Genomic DNA, 23,389 nt, shown 5'->3' on the forward strand with positions numbered 1-23,389 from the left:
TAACGATGCACTGATAATATCCGTATTCATGAATAAAATTAAGATTAAGCGTGTGTTAATTGATCCAGGTAGCTCGGCGAATATTATCAGATCGAAGGTCGTAAAACAGCTTGGCCTACAAAACCGGGTCGTATCCGCAACTTTGGTCTTAAACGGATTCAATATGGCCTGCGAAACCACCAAAGGCGAGATAACCCTACCGATAAACATCGCCGGGACAATTCAGGAAACAAATTTTCACGTGATCAAAGGCGATATGAGATATAACGCCCTTTTCGGAAGGCCATGGATCCACAACATGAGAGCTGTACCTTCGACCCTACACCAAGTCCTCAAATTCCCAACACCAACAGGCGTCAAAGTGGTGTACGGAGAACAACCAGCCGCAAAAGAAATGTTCTCCATCGAAGAAGCAAAACCAACATCTTCGTCTTCGCCAGTGGGTGGATCGGGCTCAAAAGGAGGCACAGTCGAAGACCGAAACGCCAAATAGCAACCAAAGATATCGGCCCCGACCCAGCCAGATAAGCAGAGCATAGATGAGGATAGTGATCAGTGTATCCCTCGATCCTTCGTTGCCCCCGATGACTCCGATGCCACCAAATTAACTATTGAAGAATTGGAGCAGATCATTTTAATCGATCACTGGCCCGAACGGAAGGTATACCTGGGAAGGGGTTTGAGACCCGAACTCAGGAAGAAAATTATTCAATTTCTTATTGATAACATTGATTGCTTTGCTTGGTCCCATTTAGATATAACGGGAATCCCGCCGGACATAATGACACATCGACTAAGTGTGTCCCCTAGATTCAGACCGGTGAAGCAGAAAAGAAGACCCCAATCGGAGGCGAAGCACGCATTCATAAAAGATGAGGTAACTAAACTGCTCAAAATAGGATCCATAAGAGAGGTAAAATACCCTGAATGGTTGTCCAATGTGGTCGTAGTGCCTAAAAAAGGAAACAAACTTAGAATGTGTATAGATTACAAGGACTTGAACAAAGCATGCCCCAAAGATTCTTATCCACTGCCCAACATCGATCACTTGATCGATGCCACGGCCGGCCACGAGATCCTTACTTTTCTCGATGCCTATTCCGGGTATAAGCAAATCCAGATGAACCCGGAAGACCAGGAAAAGACTTCGTTTGTGACCAAATACGGAACATATTGTTATAACGTAATGCCTTTCGGGCTAAAAAACGCAGGAGCTACTTATCAACGCCTAGTAAATAGGATGTTCGAAGAACAAATAGGTAAATCAATGGAAGTCTATATTGATGACATGCTAGTCAAGTCCCTGCGCGTAGAGGACCATTTGACCCATTTGCAGGAAACGTTCGATATTCTAAGGAAATACAACATGAGGCTCAACCCCGAAAAATGTGCCTTCGGAGTCGGCTAGGGTAAGTTCCTCGGCTTCATGGTGTCAAATCGAGGAATCGAGATTAACCCTGACAAAATCAAGGCCATTGAAGACATCACCATCGTTAACAGCGTGAAAGCTGTACAAAGGTTAACAGGAAGACTAGCAGCCCTAGGCCGATTTATTTCGAGATCATCAGATCGAAGCCACAAATTTTTCTCTCTACTCAAAAAGAAGAACGACTTCGCTTGGACACCGGAATGCCAGCTAGCATTGCAAGAACTAAAACGATATCTATCAAGCCCACCACTGCTGCACACTCCAAAAACCGGCGAAAAACTTTACCTGTACTTGGCGGTGTCAGAAGTTGCCATAAGCAGTGTCCTAGTTCGAGAGGAAGAAGGTCTCGAGCTAGCTAGGAATCTGGGAGCGGAGGTCGTGGAGGCCAATTGCGACTCTTTGCTAGTGGTGAGTCAAGTAAACAAAACCTTCGAAGTCCGAGAAGGCAAAATGCAAAGGTATTTGGACAAGTTGCTCGTCACTTTGAACCATTTCAAAAAATGGAGTCTACGACATGTTCCTCGTGAACAGAATAACGAGGCCGATGCGCTTGCTAAATTGGGATCATCGGTCGAGGTGAATGATTCGAGCTCGAAAACTATCGTTCAAATTTCAAGATCTGTAATCGAGGAAGGACACGCCGAAATAAATTCTACTAGCTTAACCTGGGATTGAAGAAACAAGTATATTGAATACCTAAAAGACGGAAAGCTCCCTTTAGACCACAAAGAGTCCAGGACCCTTAGAACTAAAGCTGCTCGATTCACCCTGACTGCGGATGGAACGTTATATCGTAGGACATTCGATGGACCGATGGCGGTATGCATAGGTCCGGGAGATACCAATTACATCCTCCGGGAAGTACACGAGGGCACTTGTGGCAATCACTCCGGTGCCGACATATTAGTTCGAAAAGTGATCAGAGCAGGGTATTATTGGATCGATATGGGCAAAGACGCAAAAGAATTCGTTCGTAAATGCGATAAATGTCAAAGGTTTGCTCCGATGATCCATCAGCCCGGAGAACAACTTCACTCGGTCCTATCACCGTGGCCGTTCATGAAATGGGGAATGGACATCGTCGGCCCCCTGCCATCAACCCCAGGTAAAGCCAGATTTATTTTGTTTGTGACTGACTATTTTTCTAAATGGGTTGAAGCGCAGGCGTTCGAGAAAGTAAGAGAAAAAGAGGTTATCAACTTTCTGTGGGATCATATCATATGCCGATTCGGAATACCATCCGAAATAGTATGTGATAATGGGAAGCAATTCATTGGCAGCAAAATCACAAAATTCTTCGAAGATCACAAAATAAGAAGGATACTAGCAACCCCATACCACCCCAGTGGAAACGGACAAGCCGAATCCACAAACAAAACTATTCTTCAAAATATGAAAAAGAGATTAACCGACGCTAAGGGAAAATGGAGAGAAATCCTGCCCGAAGTCCTTTGGGTGTACCGAACAACATCGAAATCCAGTACAGGGGCGACCCCATTCTCCTTAGTATATGGCTCCGAAGCATTGATACCAGTCGAAGTCGGAGAACCCAGCCCGAGGTTTCGATTCATGACGGAAGAATCAAATAACGAAGCTATGAACACCAACCTTGAATTATTGGACGAAGGACGAGAATCCGCCCTCATCCGGTTGGCCGCACAAAAGCAACGAATCGAAAGGTATTACAATCGAAGAACTAAACTTCGCCACTTCAAGCCAGGAGACTTGGTGTTAAGGAAAGTCACTGTCAATACTCGGAATCCAAACGAAGGAAAACTAGGACTAAATTGGGAAGGACCGTACCAAGTGCTCGAGCACTTTGGGAAAGGATCGTACAGGATCGGCATCATAAACGGCAAACAGCTATCAAGCAGTTGGAATGTATCACATCTAAAATGGTACTACTGCTAAGGTCCGACCTTATTCATCTGTCCCGTACAAAAGTTCGAACAAAGATCAGAAGTATTCTTTTGCTCAAAAGCACATGTTGCACTCTTTTTTCCTTAGACCGGCCTTTTCCCAAATGGGTTCTTTGCGGCAAGGTTTTTAACGAGGCAACCATCGATCGTGCTGCGCTGACAAAACAGTATCCAAGGCTTTCGACCCTTAGCCCGAACGACCTCGAATACTGGGGGGGGGGGGCATTAGGCCCTCAAATACATCGAGTTCAGATGCAACAAAATCTTCTCACAACAATAGAGAAAAAATTATAAGAGCCAAAATGGTCAAAATAAACCATGCTCATATTTGATTGCCCCAAAACATATGTACAATGGCTTGAGATTTATTATGCAACCAGAATTAACAATAACTCGAGTATTAAGTCTACGGGCTAACACATAATCTCGAGTTCGAAATAATCACTCGAATATTAAGCCTACGGGCTTCCACATAATCTCGAGTTCGAAATAATCACTCGAATATTAAGCCTACGGGCTACTCCTATATCATGTTCGATATACTCGGCTGACCATTAAGTCTACGGGCTACCACATGATCTCGAGTTCGAAATAATCACTCGAATATTAAGCCTACGGGCTTCCACATAATCTCGAGTTCGAAATAATCACTCGAATATTAAGCCTACGGGCTACTCCTATATCATGTTCTATATACTCGGCTGACCATTAAGTCTACGGGCTACCACATAATCTCGAGTTCGAAATAATCACTCGAATATTAAGCCTACGGGCTTCCACATAATCTCGAGTTCGAAATAATCACTCGAATATTAAGCCTACGGGTTACCACATTATCTCAAGTTCGGAATATTCACTCGAACATTAAGCCTACGGGCTACTCCTATATCATATTCGAAATACTCAATCGACCGTTGAGCCTACGGACTGCCAAGTTCGAACAAAGACCCAACCAAATTTGAAATATTGGAAAAGCTACGAGTTTACGTTAATATTCGAATCATCGTCAACTCTACAAACAAAATCAACCTTGTCATATATATACAGAATTACCTACGTAATTAATTTACAGGTAATGAGAATTAGACTCTAAGCTTCTGGGTCGAGGTCTTCCCCACCCTCGGACCCGCTTTTGCTACCATCATCGTTATCATCGTCATCATCATCGGAAGCCAAGGCTTCAACTTCCGCTTCAAGCTCCTTTGCCTTTCTTACCTCTTCAGTAAGATCGAAACCGCGAGCATGAATCTCCTCGAGGGTCTCCCTCCGAGATCTACACTTAACAAGTTCGGCAACCCAATGATCTCGAGCATCTGCAATCTTTGCCGCTTCCCGGGCCTCCACCTGAGCGGCCTCAGCATCAGCTCGGTATACAGCGATAGACTTATCCGCCAAAACTTTCGACGACTCAACCTCCGCCTTAGCCTCAGCAAGTCGCATCTCAAGCTCATCGATTTTCTTAGTCTGAGCCAACACCTTTTGCTTGACGTTTCGAAGCTGAACGTCGGCTGATAGTAATTTTGCTAAGATGGTTTCTTTCTCTGCTGCCAGGCGGTCAATAGTCTCCTTCCACTGGTTGCATTCGGCCCGGATTTGATCGACCTCCTCTCGAAGTAGCCCGATCTTCTCGATCTTTTGCTGCAACTGAGACAACGGATGGTTAACTTCCACAGTCGAGTCGAACCCATACTTTAACAGAACAAGGCTCACCTGCTGATCGAGCTCGACCCTTTCTTCACGGACTTTAGCCAAATCCGCTTGAAGGTCCTTGATAGCCTCCTCCTTCTTGCTACAAAGAAGCCGAAGGTCGTCCCTCTCACCTAGGACCTTCCGGAGTTCGGCATCACACTGGCTAAGATCAACTCGAAACCTACCGATGGGCTGCACAGTTAGAAACTATCATCAAAACGAGCAGCTTCCTCTAATGAAAGCTGTATGGAAAAGTACAAAAGAATTATTACCCGAGTAATAAAACGCTGAGCTTCGTCTAACAAAAGAGAGGCATCACCGATATAAGAACTATCATCAACACTGGTAAAACAATCCTTAAAAGGATCCGCTGTACCTGAGCCAGCACCGATTTTGGGAGCCTTCAGCTCTCGAGCCTCCTTCAACGCCTCCTCAGAAAAAGACGGAAGGGAAGGTGAATGTCCCATTGCCATTACCCCGAGCAAATCACTCGGAGTACTTCGATCGAGATCTAGGTCTTCCGAACCAACCCCGATGGGCACGGCCGCCGTCAGCTCAGCGGCTCTAACCACCTCAACTGCCTTCGCGGGTCGGACTACCAAAGCCGAGGAGCTATCTTCTTCCTCTTCTTCCTCCCTCAGTCGATGGACCGAGTCGATCGAAAGGGCAATTATATTTCTCCTCGTCGTTCGGGTTTTGGGCTTAGGGTCCTCCGGCCGAGAGGAGGCCTTTTGTTTCTTTCCTTTCCCCTGTTCCGGGACCGGGGGCTTGTTGCCTTCATCAACGCCCAAAGGCCGCAGAACGGCATCCCTAGTTACACCTATATACAAGGAAAAAATCTATAACAAAATGAACATCAGAAGAATAATATTAGCAAACATAGAAAAGGACACGAAAAGCAAAAACGGATCACTTACGGTCGAAATTCCATATCTCAGGAAACGACATCTTTTCCTCAGGGATAAGATCACGAGTCCTCACCCGAACGTATCGACCCATCCAGCCTCGATCCTTATCTTCATCGATGCTCGACATCAAAGCCTTCGATGCCCGACGATATAGCCTAATAAGACCACGATAAATCTGAGGCCGATACAGTCATATAAGGTGGCTCAGATAAAAATCCAACCCTCCGGCTTTGATAGAGAAGAAACGCAATAAGATGACTATACGCCATAAGGAAGGATGAATTTGGCCGAGGGTGACCTGATATCTCTTGCAGAAATCAAAAATCACAGGATCGATAGCGCCCAACGTGAAGAGGTAGGTATAAACACTCAGAAATCCCTCCACATAGGTAGTGACGCTCTCATCGGAGGAGGGGATTTGTATCACAACCTCGGAACCCCACCCGCAATCTTTCCTGACGGACTCGAGGTTAACCTCCGCTATAGAGCACATATACATCGATACGTGTTCACACCGACCCGGAACGGATGAAGGATTCTCCACTTTAAAATCAGCCTTTAAAATACACGGGCCGGGAATATAATTTGGAACGGACGGCTCGGTCGGCACCTTATCATCGCACAGCCGTGAGGAGGAAGCTTTCTCCTTGTGAGGTACAAATTTTGAAATTTTTTCCATTAATACAAGAAGAAAAAGTCACAAAGAAAGGTGAAAGAGGGGGCGACACCAAAACTCTGGTACAAGCGACACCAAAACTCTGGTACAAGCGACACAAAAACTCTGGTACAAGCGACACTAAAACGACGAAATAAGAGAAACTGATCAGAGAGAATTTGGAAAAGAGGAAGCACAAAAGTAGAAAACATCGTATGCGAAAATCATTTATAGGGCACGGCGATTCGTCTAGCGGTGGCCGACCACTGACTGACGCTCATTAAATGCCTCGATAAAACAAAATTGATGGGACAGCTGTCACGCACGTCATAGTCAAAGCCGATAGAAATGCCATTGTCGATTCGGTCGAACCTTAAGGAAATCACATCGTTCCTCATCATCTCCTTTCCGAGAAACGAGGGGGCTATCTGTATACGGTTAAAACCGATCCTCGGTCGTGAAGGTCGATCGAGGATGGCATTTCAATCGAGGATGGCATTTCAATCGAGAGGTGCCTTCATGGAAACCCCGAGCGTATTCCGAGATTGGGGTGTCGAGCCCGGACGCTCGATTCGAGCGAGGTAACATCGGTCGATACAGGTCCCGAGCATCGATGCCTGAAAGTGACCACCTAGCTCGAAATCAAGACCGAGGTTCCGAAGCTGTATCGAGCTCACAGACAAAAGCTGTTACAACCGCACCAAAGGAGGGAATCTCTACTGGAATTAAGGAGGAGACATACCATCATGGGTCCTCCACTAGTAAATATTTATTCCATTATGTTGCTATAGATAAAGTAGCAATCCTTGGCTATAAAACAGGCAGGAGTTTGTAATAGAGGACACTTTGAACAGGAGATTAAGAATTCTTTGTGTTTATCTTTCTAAGTTCACCTAATATCTTTGTTCATCATCTCCTATTTTCGCAACATAAATACGTGCATTGTTATTCTTATATCAGAAGAATCTACTTGCCCTTAGAACCATATATAAATTCTACTTTATCCGATTTTTCGGGTAAACAACTCCCAATCATGATTTAATAACAAAAACTTTAGTTAATATTAAAATTTTAAATACAAGAAAAATAATTGAATGACTATTCTGTTATTTAAAAGAAATACATGTAAACCTTGAAAAAAGACTTCTAAACCTGAAAAAAATTAAATAAGGACTCCTAAACCATGAAAAGGAAAGTAAGGAATACTAAAATTTTATAACAAAAAGATACTTCTGAAGTGATTGGAATTCAACACCCTAAATCTAAATATAGTTTATATGAAGGACTCCAATTAAATAACATAATTTTTCAGATCAAAGTCATAAGTATTAGAAAAATAATTATGTGACTATTCTTAAATATTATGAAAATAATTAAATCACTATTCCTACAATTTAGCAAAATAGCTTAAATTACTATTTTGTCAAATGTGAAAGCTATTTAAGATTTTACCTTATAAACTAATAGTAAAAATTAAATACAAAGGGCTCTTAGAATCTTTTTAACATTATTCTTTTATTAATGAAGAAAGTTTACAAAGGTAAATATACGTAAAAGAAAGTTCTTTTTATAGATGTGTTTTTGTGACTCAAGTAAAATTATCATCCTTTTTGCATGTTTATATTAGGAAAAGGAGACTCAAATTCAAATGCATAGGACGACATAAGAATAATTGATATTTAGTATGTAAAGTTCATATATTTATTGTTCATTATTGTGTTATTTTTTAACTAATAAATGTATTTCTAATATAATTTAGTCTAAAATAATTAAATTAGTAACAAAATAAATAGAGGAAATAAACAAAAACTTGGGAAGAAAGTAATTTTTCTCACAACATTCCGTGTTCATTAAAGTCTCCAAAAAATAGTAGAAATTAAATAAGTTATATTAGTAGTTCAAATTAAGGAAGGATAAAATACAAAAAATCTAATTGATTGCGAAATCATAGATATTTAAAAAATAATTAAATGCATATTCCTGAATGTTAGATAAATAATTCAAATGACTATTTTGTCTTGTGCGAAAATGACATTTTAAGGGTGAAAAAGGCGAACGATATTTCGTGCTTTTAATATAATATAGAAGATAGATGATACATATTTTAGTAGTAATATTATTATCTTTTGAACATACAAGCTTAATTAATTAGTACATTAGGTTTCTTCCATACATTTTTTTCTGATGATTAATTTTTTTAACAAGCGGTCATACAGTTTCTGAAATGAAAACTGCATGTAAAAACCAAAAATTAAAGTATTTAAGAAGTTCTAAGAACAGTTAATGTTCTTGATGGACTGATCAGAATGATACTTGAATATATAATTAAGATCATTAAGATTTTGATTTGCGTACAAAAAGAATACTACTACTTACAATGCAGTAGCTCCGAGAAGATTTTCTGGCCCCACTAGCTACCTTTTACTGCTTTCAAATCTCAAAGCAGCCGAAGTTTTAATTTCCCTTTAAGCTCTTAAGGATCATGTTAATCATGGATTCATGGTCTAATGATTGGTTATCATTAAGGCTTAACCTTCTTCCTTCATTTGATATTCCACAATGATGAATATAACATTTTAATATATATTATACTGCCCATTTATTATATTATGGTATCAATTATAAATTTTTTATGTATTTGCAATTCCACTGGCATGTATTTCATAAGTTACTTATCACACTAATATTGCTAATGCACTCATCACATGCGATTTTTTTGTGCAATGTTAATAATAACATGGACACATGGTAGCAGGCAAAAGTGTAGGAATTGGGATATATAATCAGATTCTGTGGTTTGTAAGGATTTCAACTATCTACCCTTGAGAATAATCAACCAAAGGGAAAGAAAAGAATGAGAGAGAGAGAGAAGTGACCAACATAAATGAAAAAAACAATTAGAGTACTGCATATGTTATTTAATAAAGTGTGGCTGAAGATAATGAAGATCCATGTGCAACAAGCTCAACATGAGAATTGTTTTTAAAAGATATAGCATGATACAGAATGTAAGAAAAGGGTGAATAGTGATGATCATAATTTGGCTAGTTTGGTTTAATTAATTAGCCTCTCGAAAAAGCAGAGATATGTAACAGTGGAGCTGCATTTAAGACATTAACAAAAGGGAATACAGTAATACAGTATCTCTTTAGTCCTAATAAATATTTTTGTATTTAATTTATTTAGTGGAATGAATGAATCATGATGGAATATATCAGACTATCAGTCATGAAGCATGGGCGTCCCAAGTATTTAACACTTGAAAGTGCACTTAAACGTACAAAAAGTTTTTTTTTTTTAAAAAAAAGAAGGTTCCTCAAATTATTGCTCGCTTATGGTGAAGTCTACCTGCTCCTCAATATGCTACTTCTTAAAACTCAACTAAAACCTTACTTTATTAACTACTATAAAGTGGTATGCTTAAGAAAGAGGGCCGTTTTGCTTTGTGCTTTTTACTTTTAATGCTGTGCAAAAAGAAAGATTTATATATAGTTCGATTGATCTCATTAGTTAACATATATAATTACGGATAGATAATGTATTAAAGTAGCCGTGTGGATCGATTAGTGACTTAATTTCTGCATTATAATAGTGCACGAGGATTATCAAGAATTAGGAAAAGAGAATTGCTTTGTAGTACTGTGTTAGTAACCCTAGAGAAAGAGTTACAGATGATCAAAGTTTGATGAAGAAATGTTTTGTGAGTGGAAAGTGGATAAACTGAAATATTGAGGAGTCAGGAGGGTTTAGGAGGAGGATTGCAATGGAAAGTTTAAATATGGGATTTTTTTTTTTTTAATGTGTAAGATCCCGTCAGTATATATCATTGGACTATAAGTGTTGGTGCTTAGAGATGTGAATTAGATAGTTTTTTTTTAAATCTTTTCGGATAGAGAAATTCTTCTAAATGCGGTTGGGTTTTAGGAGTCATTGATAACTTTTGGAAAAGTTTTTGAAAAAATAAAGATTTTAAAAATAAAAAAAAGGATTGTGGTTTCTTAGGATAGTTGTAGTTTTTTCTTTTAGTTTTTTTTATTATACCATAGGGGGAAGGGGAGGGGAAATGGGGAAGGAATTGGATCCCAACTAATAAAATAGAAGTTCAGGTCGCTAAGTAACTGAGCTATTATGATTTTCATAATTTTTTTGAAGATTTGGGAATATTTTCTGAGAGGGAGAATTTTTATTTGTTGAAACGACTTAAAGCCACATCCTCATAAAACTGAAAGTCTTATAGCAAAACTTCAACAAATACATCCTCAAAAGATTGCAAAAACTCTTTGCGGAGGAAAAAAAATTGTCACCCACAAACAAATTAAATGCTAAAGAGAGATAGAAATGAGACAACTAGACTTCTTTGAACAACAATACGTACATGTTGTAATAAAGTTAATCAGTTTGAAAGAATATCAAACATTGATAAACAGCTTTAACAGCTCATGTTGTCTACAAATTCCTAGAAAAAGACAATGTAGGTTATTTCTTGTTGCGCTTCTGGAATACAAGCGAAAGAGACATTCCCTGTGTTTATATTGCAAATCTAACTCTACTAAGGTAGGGTTGTTAGAGAATAGACTCTAGAGATTCTCGTTTTCCACTAATACTATTCTTAACCAATGATGATTACGATGGTGCTTACGGCTTAATCAGCGAATTAGAAAACAATATTAATGAGGACAGAAATATTTTTCTGATTTTCTGCAATAAATTTAGGAATTCAAGTGGTATGGTGGAATGATAAAGGCTTCTCCATCCTAAATTATAAGTTTCGAGTTCGGGCTCCGTAAATCGAATCAATATCCTTCGATAGGAAGAGCTAACTAAAACCTCCTATAATACGCTTTTATGGCACGAATCCAGATTAGTAGGATAAGTGATTTCCGCAAAAAGAAATTTAAAAAACTCTTAACAGCTTATGTAAGATTAGTGTCCTTTCATCTAATTAAAGTCCAAAAGGGTATGGAAGTTTTTCATTGGCGCACAGTTATTGAGTTACCCTTTAGCTTAATCATGATTATATAGGCATAAAGCTTGACATTGTCATTAAAAAGGCCATTAGAATCCATCCACCTAATTGCATCTTAAAGCGAGATTAGACTTCTTAAGTTCACGATAATTCTATTGTAATGTCAACGTGAAGAGAAGAACATTTTTCTACACTTTCTTTGTCGTCAAATTTTATTGTACGAGATAAGCTTAATTTAATTAGAAATAAACGACAGTTGACATTACTATATATCAAATCAAACTTCATTTTTGCCATAACGGGTTTATTGTATGATCAACCAACACATGATTAAAACTAAGTACGTCACACAAGCAGACCAAGATCTTTGATAGCAGAAATGGAATTTGCTAAAAATGTGAGGAAACTTTAATCTTGTAGCCTTGTATGAAGGCACGAATCTTTTCAAAAGATATAAGGCCACTCGGAATACGCCACGTTGGAAGATTTTAATGTGAATGATGATACGATATAATCCTAATCAAAACCGGAGAATATTGGTTAGATATCAGTTCTTGACTTTGGTTAGATTAATTTGAACAATTGTTCGCATGAGATTTTCATGTTAACATCGTCGCTTTCTTCTTTTCTTTCCCCTTTTTTCTATATAGAGTCAATATATGCGGATCTATTAGAATATATTTTCCAAAGAGATTTTTACATGTTGCATTGTCGACTCAAATTTCCACTTCTATTCCTTTAAGTTTTTGCAATGTGCTTAATAACTTCAGCGACATCAAGAATATTCCACTTCTAAATCTTTTGGCAGCTATACGGTCAAATCGGTTTCGACCTTCGTATGATTAGTCAAGATTGGAACATAGTGGACCAAGTAGCGTTTTCGTAATATCATGATGAGATCTGACGCCAGGTCACCAAGCTCGTATTTTAGGAACCGATCGAATTCCGAGCTCGAAGCCATTGTCGAAGATCGAGCCAATATCGAGCTATGATGTGAAGCGGAGTTATCGAGCTTAAGAGCCATAGACCAACCAATACCGAGCCCAAGTCAGTACCGGGCCCCGAGTCAATATCGAGCTCAAGTCAATATCGAGTTCGATCAAGATCGAGCCAAAGGACAAGAGCCGTTACAGCCGCACTAAGGGAGAGAATCTCGGCGAGAATCAGGGAAAAACTAATCTATCATGGGTTCCCCACTATGTATTTCTAATTATATCTAAAATAGGATCAGAAGAATGGCTATTATTTCTGTAAAGGAGGGAATCATCAAGGCATTGATACAATATAACTCAATACTATTGAGACACTCTCATTTTGGGGAGATTATCCTTTTGAACTTTATACATTGATTCATCTAATTTATCCATAAATCATTCTCCATTCAACTTGGTTTGTATTTCATTCATTACAGTCAATATTCGATATTTCTACTTACTTTTACGATTTGTGCCAAGTTATACCACGTACCCTTAGAACTACGTACAAATTCAACTCTATCCGTTTTTCGGGTAAACAGTTTGGTGCCCACCGTGAGGCTAAGGATAACAGTGGTTGTTTGGTATGAATCTCTACAAAACACACCATTTTATACTTGCTCTTGGAAGTATCTTTGATTTCAGGTTGAAAACGACGAATTCTCAATTAATGGCCCTACCTATTGACAACGAAACTGGCCTTCAAGATGAGAACAACAACTTAACCTTCGGGGGTGGAAGGCCACTCGTCGATCCCGTTGGAGCTTGGGTCGAAGAGCCAATAGACGTCATTCACATGCGGCCATCGAGGCAAACCAACGTTCCGACCCTGAAAACAGCATTCATGGTGGAACTCGGTCTGCAGCTCGAAATACCCAAAACACTGAGGAAAACGGAATCAGCTTGCATATGATCTTCGAGATGTTGCAAGCTCAACAAGTAGCAATAGCCCAATTGCAGAGCCAAACCCAGTCACCGACCAGACTCGAGCCCAGTCCTCCCCAAGAAGTCACCCACAAAATGGGGCCAGCTATAGTAAGGTCAAATGAGCAAGAATCGGGGACTAATCCCGAAATTGTTAAGATGTTCGAATAATTGACAAAACGGATAGAGTCAGGAGAAAGGAGGATCGAGGCAAACGACAAAAAAATGGAAACATATAACTCTAGGGTTGATCAAATCCCGGGGGCACCACCGATATTAAAGGGCTTGGATTCCAAAAAATTCATACAAAAGCCTTTTCCCCTGAGCGCGGCTCCTAAACCGATCCCTAAGAAGTTTCGCATGCCCAAGATTCCTAAATATAATGGAACGATCGACCCTAACGACCATGTCACCTCTTACATATGTGCCATCAAAGGGAACGATCTAGAGGACGATGAAATCGAATCTGTGTTATTGAAAATATTCGGTGAAACCCTGTCAAAGGGAGCAATGATATGGTATCATAATTTACCATCTAACTCTATTGATTCTTTTGCTATGCTTGCAGATTCTTTCGTAAAAGAACATGATGGGGCCATAAAGGTCGAGACCAGGAAGTCGGACCTATTCAAGGTAAGACAAAAGGATAACGAGATGCTAAGAGAATTCGTATCTCGTTTCCAAATAGAGCGAATGGATCTATCACCAGTCACAAACGATTGGGTTGTTCAAGTTTTTACTCAAGGTCTGAAAGAACGAAGCTCAATGGCTTCACGGCGGCTGAAGCATAACCTGATCGAGTACCCAACTATTACTTAGGCCGATGTGCACAATCGGTATCAATCCAAAATAAGAGTCAAAGACGACTAGTTGGGTTCTAGGTCCGATATTAAAAAGGGCATCGACCGAGAACCAAGGTCAAACAAGGATCGATATCGTCCGTATAACATAGATCGTAGGGTTAGGGAACCTTCACGTAACCCCGTACGAGGTGAAAAGAAAAATGATCAAGGCCAAGGATCTCGGGGGCTGATGAACAGGAGTGGGTTCGACAGGCATACCGGACCTAAGGAAGCATCTCGGTTGTCGGAGTATAACTTCAGCATCGATGCATCCTCTATCGTATCGGCTATCGAATGCATCAAAGATACTAAATGGCCTCGACCTATGCAGACCGACCCTTCCCAGAGGAATCCCAATCAAATGTGCTAATATCATGGCACTCATGGCCATAGAACAGAGTATTGCAGGCAACTAGGAGATGAGGTAACCCGGTTATTCAATAAAGGGCACCTTCGAGAATTTTTAAGTGACCGGGCCAAAAATCATTTCAAAAACAAGGATTTCAACAGACGAGACGAACAATAAGAGCCACAACACACCATCTACATAATCATCGATGAGATCGATACCCCTCCGGGGCCGGTGCTTAAACGCACTAAGATGTCGGTTATAAGAGAAAAACGATCTCGAACTCAGGATTACGCACCCATAGGGACCCTGTCCTTTAATGATGAAGATGCATAAGGAGTCATGCAACCTCACAACGACGCACTGGTAATATCTGTACTTATAAATAAAACTAAAGTTAAACGTGTGTTAATTAATCCAGGTAGCTCGGCCAACATTATTAGATCGAAGGTCGTAGAGCAGCTCAGCCTGCAGGACCAGGTCGTACTCACAACCCTGGTTCTAAACGGATTCAATATGGCATGTGAAACTACCAAAGGCGAGATAATTCTGCCAATAAACATGTTCGGAACCATCCATGAAATGAAGTTTCACGTAATTGAAGGCGATATGAGGTACAATGCCCTTTTTGGAATGTCATGGATCCACAATATGAGAGTTGTATCTTCGACCCTCCACCAGGTTCTAAAATTCCCAACATCGGAGGGAGTCAAAACAGTTTACGGAGAACAACCGGCCGCAAGAGAAATATTTTCCATCGAAGAAGCAACTCCGATATCTTCACTATCATTGGCAAAAGGATCGGGTTCGAAGTAGGAACGTAATACCAAATAGCAATCACAAACGTCAGCTCCAACCCAATTAAAGAATCGGAAGACTGACGAAGATGATGAACATGGGATCCGTCGATCATTCGTGGTCCCCGATGATTACGACGCTAATCAATCTATGGTCGAAGAACTGGAGCAAGTCATACTAATCGAATATCTGCCCGAACGAAAGGTATACCTGGGCACGGGGTTAGATCCCGAGCTCAGGAAAAAGCTTATTCAGTTTCTTATAGCTAACATAGACTGTTTTGCTTGGTCCCATCTTGACATGACAGGGATCCTACCGGGAATCACCACTCATAAGCTGAGCTTGGACCCAAGGTTACACCCGGTAAAACAAAAAAGAAGGCCCCAGTCCGAGGTCAAACACGCCTTCATCAAAGACGAGGTAACCAAACTTCTTTAAATAGGGTCTATTTGGGAAGTAAAGTACCCCGAATGGCTGGCAAATGTGGTGGTAGTCCCTAAAAAGGGGAACAAGCTTAGAATGTGTATAGATTATGAAGACCTGAATAAAGCATTCCCTAAGGATTCTTTTCCTTTGCCTAATATCGATCGTATGATCGATGCCACAACCGGCCACGAGACCCTCAGCTTTCTCGATGCCTATTTCGGGTATAACCAAATACAGATGAACCCGGAGGATCAGGAAAAGACCTCATTTATCACTAAGTACGGGACTTACTGTTATAACGTAATGCCATTCGGCCTGAAAAATGCTGGTGCAACCTATCAACGCCTAGTAAACAGAATGTTCAAAAAACAAATAGGAAAAACAATGGAACTTTATATTGATGACATGTTAGTTAAATCCCTGCGAGCAGAGGACCATTTAAAGAATTTGCAGGAAACTTTCGACATACTAAGGGAGTACAATATGAAGCTCAATCCCGAAAAATATGCATTCGGGGTTGGCTCGGGCAAGTTTCTCGCCTTCATGGTGTCCAATCGAAGAATCGAGATTAACCCCGATAAAATCAAAGCAATCAAGGACATCACAGTGGTAGATAATGTAATGGTCGTGCAAAGGCTAACGGGACGGATAGCCACCCTTGGACGATTCATTTTGAGATCCTCGGATAGGATCCACCAATTTTTCTCTCTGCTTAAAAAGAAAAGCAATTTTGCATGAACTCTGGAATGTCAGCGGGATTTGGAAGAGCTAAAACGGTATTTATCGAGCCCTCAATTGCTTCATACCCCAAAGGCAGACGAACAACTATACATGTATCTAGCTGTTTCGGAGATAGCGGTATGTGGAGTCCTAGTTTGAGAAGAACGAGGTACGCAATTCCCTATTTATTATATAAGTCGAACTTTAGGTAAGGCCGAAACTAGATATCCACACTTAGAAAAATTAGCGCTTGCTTTAATAAGTGCCTCTAGGAAACTAAAACCATATTTTCAGTGCCATCCGATACATGTTGTGATGACTTATTCTCTACGAAATATTTTACACAAGCGTGAGCTTTCAGGTCGATTGGCCAAATGGGCCATAGAGATCGGCGGGTACGACATCGAGTATCGACCTTGAACCTCTATCAAATCTCAGATCTTAGCGGACTTCGTGGTTGACTTCACGCCGGCCTTGGTACCCGAAATTGAAAAGGAATTAGTGGTAAAATCGGATACCTCTTCGGGAGTCTGGACCCTCTTTACGGACGGAGCCTCGAACGCAAAGGGGTCCGGACTAAAATCGCCCACAGGTAATGTAATTAGACAGTCTATTAATACTACAAAATTGACTAATAATGAGGCCGAATATGAGGCCGTGATTGCAGGTCTCGAACTAGCTAAAAGCTTGGAAGCCGAGGTCGTTGAGGCTAAATGTGATTCCCTCCTCGTGGTAAATCAAGTCAACGGGACTTTCGAAGTCCGAGAAGTTTGAATGCAGAGGTACTTGGATAAATTACAAATGACTCTACATCGATTTAAGGAATGGAATTTGCAACATGTGCTTCGAGAACAGAACAGTGAGGCCGACGCTCTTGTGAACTTAGGTTCTTCGGTCGAGGATGACGAACTCAACTCAGGGACTACCGTACAACTAATGAAATCGATAATCGAAGAAGGTCATGCCGATATAAACTCCACGTGTCTAACCTGGGATTGGAGAAATAAATATATAGAATACTTCAAGAACGGGAAACTTCCATCGGATCCAAAGGAATCGAGAGCTTTACGCACAAAAGTTGCACGGTACACCTTATCCAATGATGGAACGATGTTCAGAAGGATGTTTGATGGTCCACTGGCAATATGTTTGAGACCGGAAGATACCGACTAAATCCTACATGAGATTCACGAGGGCACTTGTGGGAATCATTCCGGTGTCGATTCATTAGTCCATAAAATAATCAAAGCAGGATATTATTGGATCAATATGGACAAAGATGCCAGGGAGTTTTTTCAAAAATGCGACAAATGCCAAAGACATGCGCCCATGATTCATCGACACGGGGAAATTCTCCACTCGTTCCTATCTCCTTGGCCTTTCATGAAATGGGGAATGGACATCGTCGGCCCCCTCTCATCGGCCCCAGGTAAGGCTCAGTTTATTTTCTTTATGACTGATTATTTCTCTAAATGGGTTGAAGCACATGCTTTCGAGAAAGTCAGAGAAAAGAAGGTGATAGACTTCGTTTGGGACCACATCATATATCAGTTCGGGATGCCATATGGGATTGTATGTGATAATGGAAAACAATTCATCGGAAGCAAAGTAACTAAATTTCTCGAAGACCACAAAATCAAAAGGATCCTATCGACACCTTATCATCCCAGCGGCAACGGACAAGCCGGATTGACCAACAAAACCATCATCCAAAATCTTAAGAAAATATTAACCAACGCTAAAGAAAAATGGAGGAAAATACTACCCAAAGTCCTATGGGCATACCGCACAACATCGAAATCGAGTACCGGAGCGACACCATTCTTGTTGGTTTATGACACCGAAGATCTTATCCCGGTTGAGGTCGGAGAACCCAGCATCAGGTTTCTATATGCAACAAATGAATCAAATAACGAGACTATAAAGACGAGCCTAGAATTATTGGATGAAAAACGAGAAGCGGCTCTCGTCCAATTAGCCTCCCAAAAATAGCGGATTGAAAGGTATTATAATCGAAGAACCAATCTTCCATATTTTAAAATCGGGGACTTAGTGCTAAGGAAAGTCACCCTTAACACCTGAAATTCAAATGAAGGAAAACTGGGTCCGAACTGGGAAGGACCGTATCAGGTTCTCGAAATAGTCGCAAAAGGATCCTACAAGTTCGGTGTAATAAACGGCAAACAACTACCAAGCAATTGGAACGTGTCGGACCTAAAACGATACTACTGTTAAGGTACGACCCTCCTATGTTCATTTATATTTCGAAAATTAACCCTTGCATGTGTTCGATCAGAAACAAGGATGGATCACTAAACTCGGAGCCTTTAGGCCTAAAAGCACGCGTTGCACTCTTTTTTCCTTAGACCGGTTTTGTCCCAAATGGATTTTTCGGCAAGGTTTTTAATGAGGCAACCACTGATCGTGCTAACTTTGAACAATTCAACAGTATCTGAGGCCTCTTTACAATCAACCTCGAATACTGGGGGGCATTACCCTCAAATATATCAAGTTCGATTATCAAGTCAAGGCAAGGAATTTACTTCACAACAACAGGGTTTCAATCAAATATATCAAGTTCGATTATCAAGTTCAAGGCAAGGAAGTTACTTCACAATAATAGGGTTTCAATAGGAAAATTGTAAGAGCCAAATGGTCAAAATGAACCATGCTCGTGTAGTTTGCTCGACCCCTGGTACAAAACATGAACTCATGTATAATGACAAAGAAAATTTCTTCTTTGTCGATATCTCATATCTCAGAATCCATCCTCTATTTTGTGATCTATTATGCAAACACGCTTGAGGGCCGACCATTACCCCATAAATTGGGGATTGACAACCGAAAAATCAACGAGATCACTAAGCCTATGGGTTACATTACTTCGAGTTCGAGCAAGCACTCACTCGACCATTAAGCCTACGGGCTACATTACTTCGAGTTCAAGCAAGCACTCACTCGACCATAAAGCCTACGCAATCACTCACTCGACTACTAAGCCTACTGGCTACATTATTTCGAGTTCGAGCAAGCACTCACTAGACTACTAAGTCTACGGGCTAAATTATTTCGAGTTCGAGCAAGCACTCACTCGACCATTAAGTATACGGGATACATTACTTCGAGTTCGAGTAATCACGCACTCGACTATTAAGCCTAAGGGCTACTCCTACTTCGAGTTCGAGCAAACACTCACTCGATCTTAAAGCCTAAGGGCTACCTATAAAGCCTAAATGCTACTCTTACTTTGAGTTCGAATAATCACTCACTCGACTACTAAGCCTAAGGGTTACTTATTATTTAGAGTTCAAACAAACATTCATTCAACCATTTAAGCCTGAAGGCTACCTTAATTCGTACCCAATAAATGAAAGGAACTACCAACAAAGCCCGAAGGCAATGATAATTCAAAGTTCGAATTATTTAGCTTAAAAGGCTATTTTTCTTCAAAGGATAAAAGTTATATATATATGAAAATCTTGTACAAAGGCAACTCGGAAGTTCTTTGCAAAAAACTGAAAACAACCTCGGAGGCAACAACTACCTAAGGTCCTAAATGGCTTGATCCTCCTCAGAGGCCGTATCCTCGGCAACTTCCTCACCTTCAGACTTACTCGAGTTATCGGAGTCTTCCTCAAAAAAGGCCAGCCTTCGAGCCTTGTTCTCTTCCGCCCTGGAAACTTCAATCTCGGCCACAACATCGAAGCCTTAAGCACTGATCTTCTCGAGAGCTTCTCTCCGAGCTTGCTATTTATCATGTTCGACAATACACTTGGCTTTGGCTTGGTTAACCTCAACATCGATCCTAAACTGAGCCACTTTAGCATCGGCTCTTTTATTGGCCTCGATCACCTCAGATCTAGCCATTTCAAGTTCATTAGCCAAGCCTGCTTTATCAGAAATGGCCAAATCCAACCGATGTTGAAGCTCTTTCATCTTCTCGATCAGCCCCAAGGCATTTTCTTTCGCAGATCGAAGTTGGGCATCAGACAACTCCAATTGAGCTTGAACGGCTTCCTTTTTCGAGGCAAAGATATCCATACTCTTTTTAAATTCTTCTACCTCGGCCAGTAGACCATCTACTTGTGAGTTAAGCCGTCCGATCTGCTCGATCCTCTGCCAAACCTGTAGAATCGGATCGTTAGTGGTTATCTCCTTTTCATCTTCACTATCATGGAAAATTCGGAATACCTACTCAGCCATCTCCTTGTGCTCTTACCGAGCTGCTGTTAAATCTGCTCGGAGTTTTTCACTAAGGAGCTTGTAAGAGTCACTCTTCTCAGTGAGGCTCCGAACCTCAACATCGTGCTCCTCTCGGATTCGAAGGAAGGCCTCGTGATACAACACCAAAGCCTACAAATAGAAGGAAAGACGTTAGAATTACCTACAATTCTAAGTATAAAAGAAGCAGCAAAGATGCCATCAGAGTTACCCGATTCAAAGCATGTTAGGCCTCATTGAAAAGACAGGTGGGTCCCACCGTATTCATCATTGATTGATCCTTACAGGGGGATAAAAAGTTTGGGTATCCTCAGGTACGGAGATCACTATCTTCCGCCTACGGTCGGGACCCTCGGGGCTGGAATCGGTCCACCAGTTTGTGAACCGATGAAGGCTCGGCAGGACCCGACCATGATGCTTTCTTGGGTATCTGCATTCCACCAAAATCGGTAACCTCCTCCGAGGCAGCTGACTCGAGCCCCTCCAGAAAAAATGGATATCGGTCGACTCCTGAATGTCCTCGTAACACCGACCTTCCAACATGCATGCCTCTCGAATCATGGCATCCAAAATCTGAGGGGATCCACTAATATCAACTATCCCGAGCTCATCCCTCGAAATATCTTGTACTGCCCGAGAAGTCCTACCCTCGGTATCCCCTTCAATCATCTCAGCTTGAGAAGGGATAATCTCGGCTTCTTCTTGTTCTGGGATTATGGCCAGAATTCCCTGATTTGCTTCCGCCAATTCGAAAGACTGTTGAATTACAACATTAGCCCGTACACAAGCTAAATCCTCTTCTCCTTCTTTGGGCTCGTCCCTTAATTGGAGGACCACTTCCGAAGGCACGACACTGGAGCCCCCATTTGGCTTGCGAGATCCGTTAGCTGGTTTTTTCTTTTCCAAGCTCGGTACATCTTTTCTCTTCCTTTCTTTAACCTACTTCGGGGCAAGAACCTCTTCATCACCATATGGGGGCCTCTTGGCTACATCCTTCCCGAGTCCTTAAAAAAAGGGGAATAAGCAAATAAAGAAGAACAAATAACAGATAAATCGAAAAAGAGACTTACCATGACTACAGGCCTCCCATCTACCATTTGATAATTTGACCCAAGCACGCTCGGAGTATGGTCTCTGCAGTACCAAACCTTCAACCCATTATTTAAGATCCAGAATCGGTTTCGGCCTCTGAGCTACGGCTGTGACAAGGAAAGAAAAATGGATCAACAAAATGAAAGGCAGTCACAAAATTAAAACAAACAATGAGAAACATTTACTCACGATTCGTATTCCATTTCTCAGGAAACGACAAGTCGTCGATAGGGATCAGGTTCGAGGTTTTGATTCGGACAAAATGGCCCATCCAACCCCGATCGCGAGTCTCATCAATACTCGAGAACAACACTTTGGTTGCTCGGCGATCAAGCTTGATTAACCCTCCTCGGTAAAGTCGGGGACTATAAAGGCGCATAAGGTTATCGAGGGTGAAGATACGCCCCTCGATCTTGCTCAAGAAAAAATGGAGAAGAATCACTATCCTCCAAAAGGAAGGATGGATCTGGCCAAGGGTCACATCGTACCTCTTACAAAAGGCGACGATGACGGGGACTAGAGGACCCAACAAGAAAGGATAAGTGTAAACACTTAATAACCCTTCCACGTGGGTGGTAATTGATTCGTCAGGCGATGGGACTACTACGAGCTTATTATCCCAGTTGCATTCTTGTATGACTTTCTCGAGAACTTTCTCGGTAATCGAACACTGGTACCTCGACATAGGCTCACATCGGCCCGGTACCAGAGAAGGATTTTTAATTTTGAAATCACCTACAGTTGAACACCCCACCGGAATGAATTCCTCATGGCGAGGCTCCTCCACATCTTCGCTACCGGCAGGTCGAGATGAAGAAGCAACCTCTTTTCGCAGAACGGTTTTAGACGTTTTTATCCATCTATAATTATGTGGATAAAGATCGGAAGTATTTGGTGTTTAGAGAAGGAATTTGCAGTGAAAATCACAAATTTGCAGACAAAAAACTCAGAAGATGCGAAAAGGAACTTAGAAGATTTGAAGATCTGAAAGTGAAAAATAGTGAAGAGAGGGGCTATTTATAGATTGGGCAATGACGATTCAATCTTAGTAGTGGCCGACCGTCGTCTGACATGTATATAATGCTTTGGTAACTGAACTGACGGGACATCTATCACATACATCATGGTCGGGCTCGATGCAAACGTCAGTGTATATCTAGTCAAGCCGTTGAAAAATCATATTGTTTCTCGCCACATTCTTCCCTAGAAATGAGGGGACTATCTATATACGGTCAAACCGGTTTCGACCTTCGTATGATTAGTCAAGATAAGAACATAGTGAACCGAGAAAAAATTTCGTAATATCATGATGAGATCTGAAGCCTGGTCACCAAGCTTGTATTTTAGGAACTGATCGAATTCCGAGCTCGAAGCCATTATCGAAGCTCGAGCCAATATCGAGCTATGATGTGAAGCGGAGTTATCGAGCTTAAGAGCCAGATACCGACCAATGCCGAGCCCAAGTCAGTACCGGGCC

At 41.2% G+C, this 23,389-nt stretch overlaps 1 protein-coding gene across 1 annotated transcript; it reads right to left on the reverse strand.

Annotated features, from left to right (window-relative positions):
- Positions 1-4,437: 4,437 nt before the first annotated feature.
- LOC138903792 (uncharacterized) lies at positions 4,438-6,072 on the reverse strand. Its single transcript, XM_070192358.1, has 4 exons — positions 5,955-6,072; positions 5,310-5,857; positions 5,059-5,229; positions 4,438-4,971 (listed from the first exon to the last, which is right to left on the reverse strand). The coding sequence occupies exons 1-4, from the start codon at positions 6,070-6,072 to the stop codon at positions 4,438-4,440; spliced, it is 1,371 nt and encodes a 456-aa protein (XP_070048459.1).
- Positions 6,073-23,389: the final 17,317 nt, after the last annotated feature.

The sequence above is a fragment of the Nicotiana tomentosiformis genome, unplaced genomic scaffold (assembly GCF_000390325.3).
Source record: "Nicotiana tomentosiformis unplaced genomic scaffold, ASM39032v3 Un00003, whole genome shotgun sequence".
NCBI lineage: Eukaryota > Viridiplantae > Streptophyta > Magnoliopsida > Solanales > Solanaceae > Nicotiana > Nicotiana tomentosiformis.

Bases quoted from the DNA above. Each gene is read 5' to 3' on its own strand.
- LOC138903792 (XM_070192358.1), bottom strand. From the start codon at position 6,072: ATGTCGAGCATCGATGAAGATAAGGATCGAGGCTGGATGGGTCGATAC. The intron at 5,230-5,309 runs GTAATAATTCTT...CTAACTGTGCAG, and splicing joins CTCAGCGTTTTATTACTCGG to CCCATCGGTAGGTTTCGAGT. The intron at 4,972-5,058 runs GTGAGCCTTGTT...AAGATCGAGAAG, and splicing joins GGGTCGAGCTCGATCAGCAG to ATCGGGCTACTTCGAGAGGA.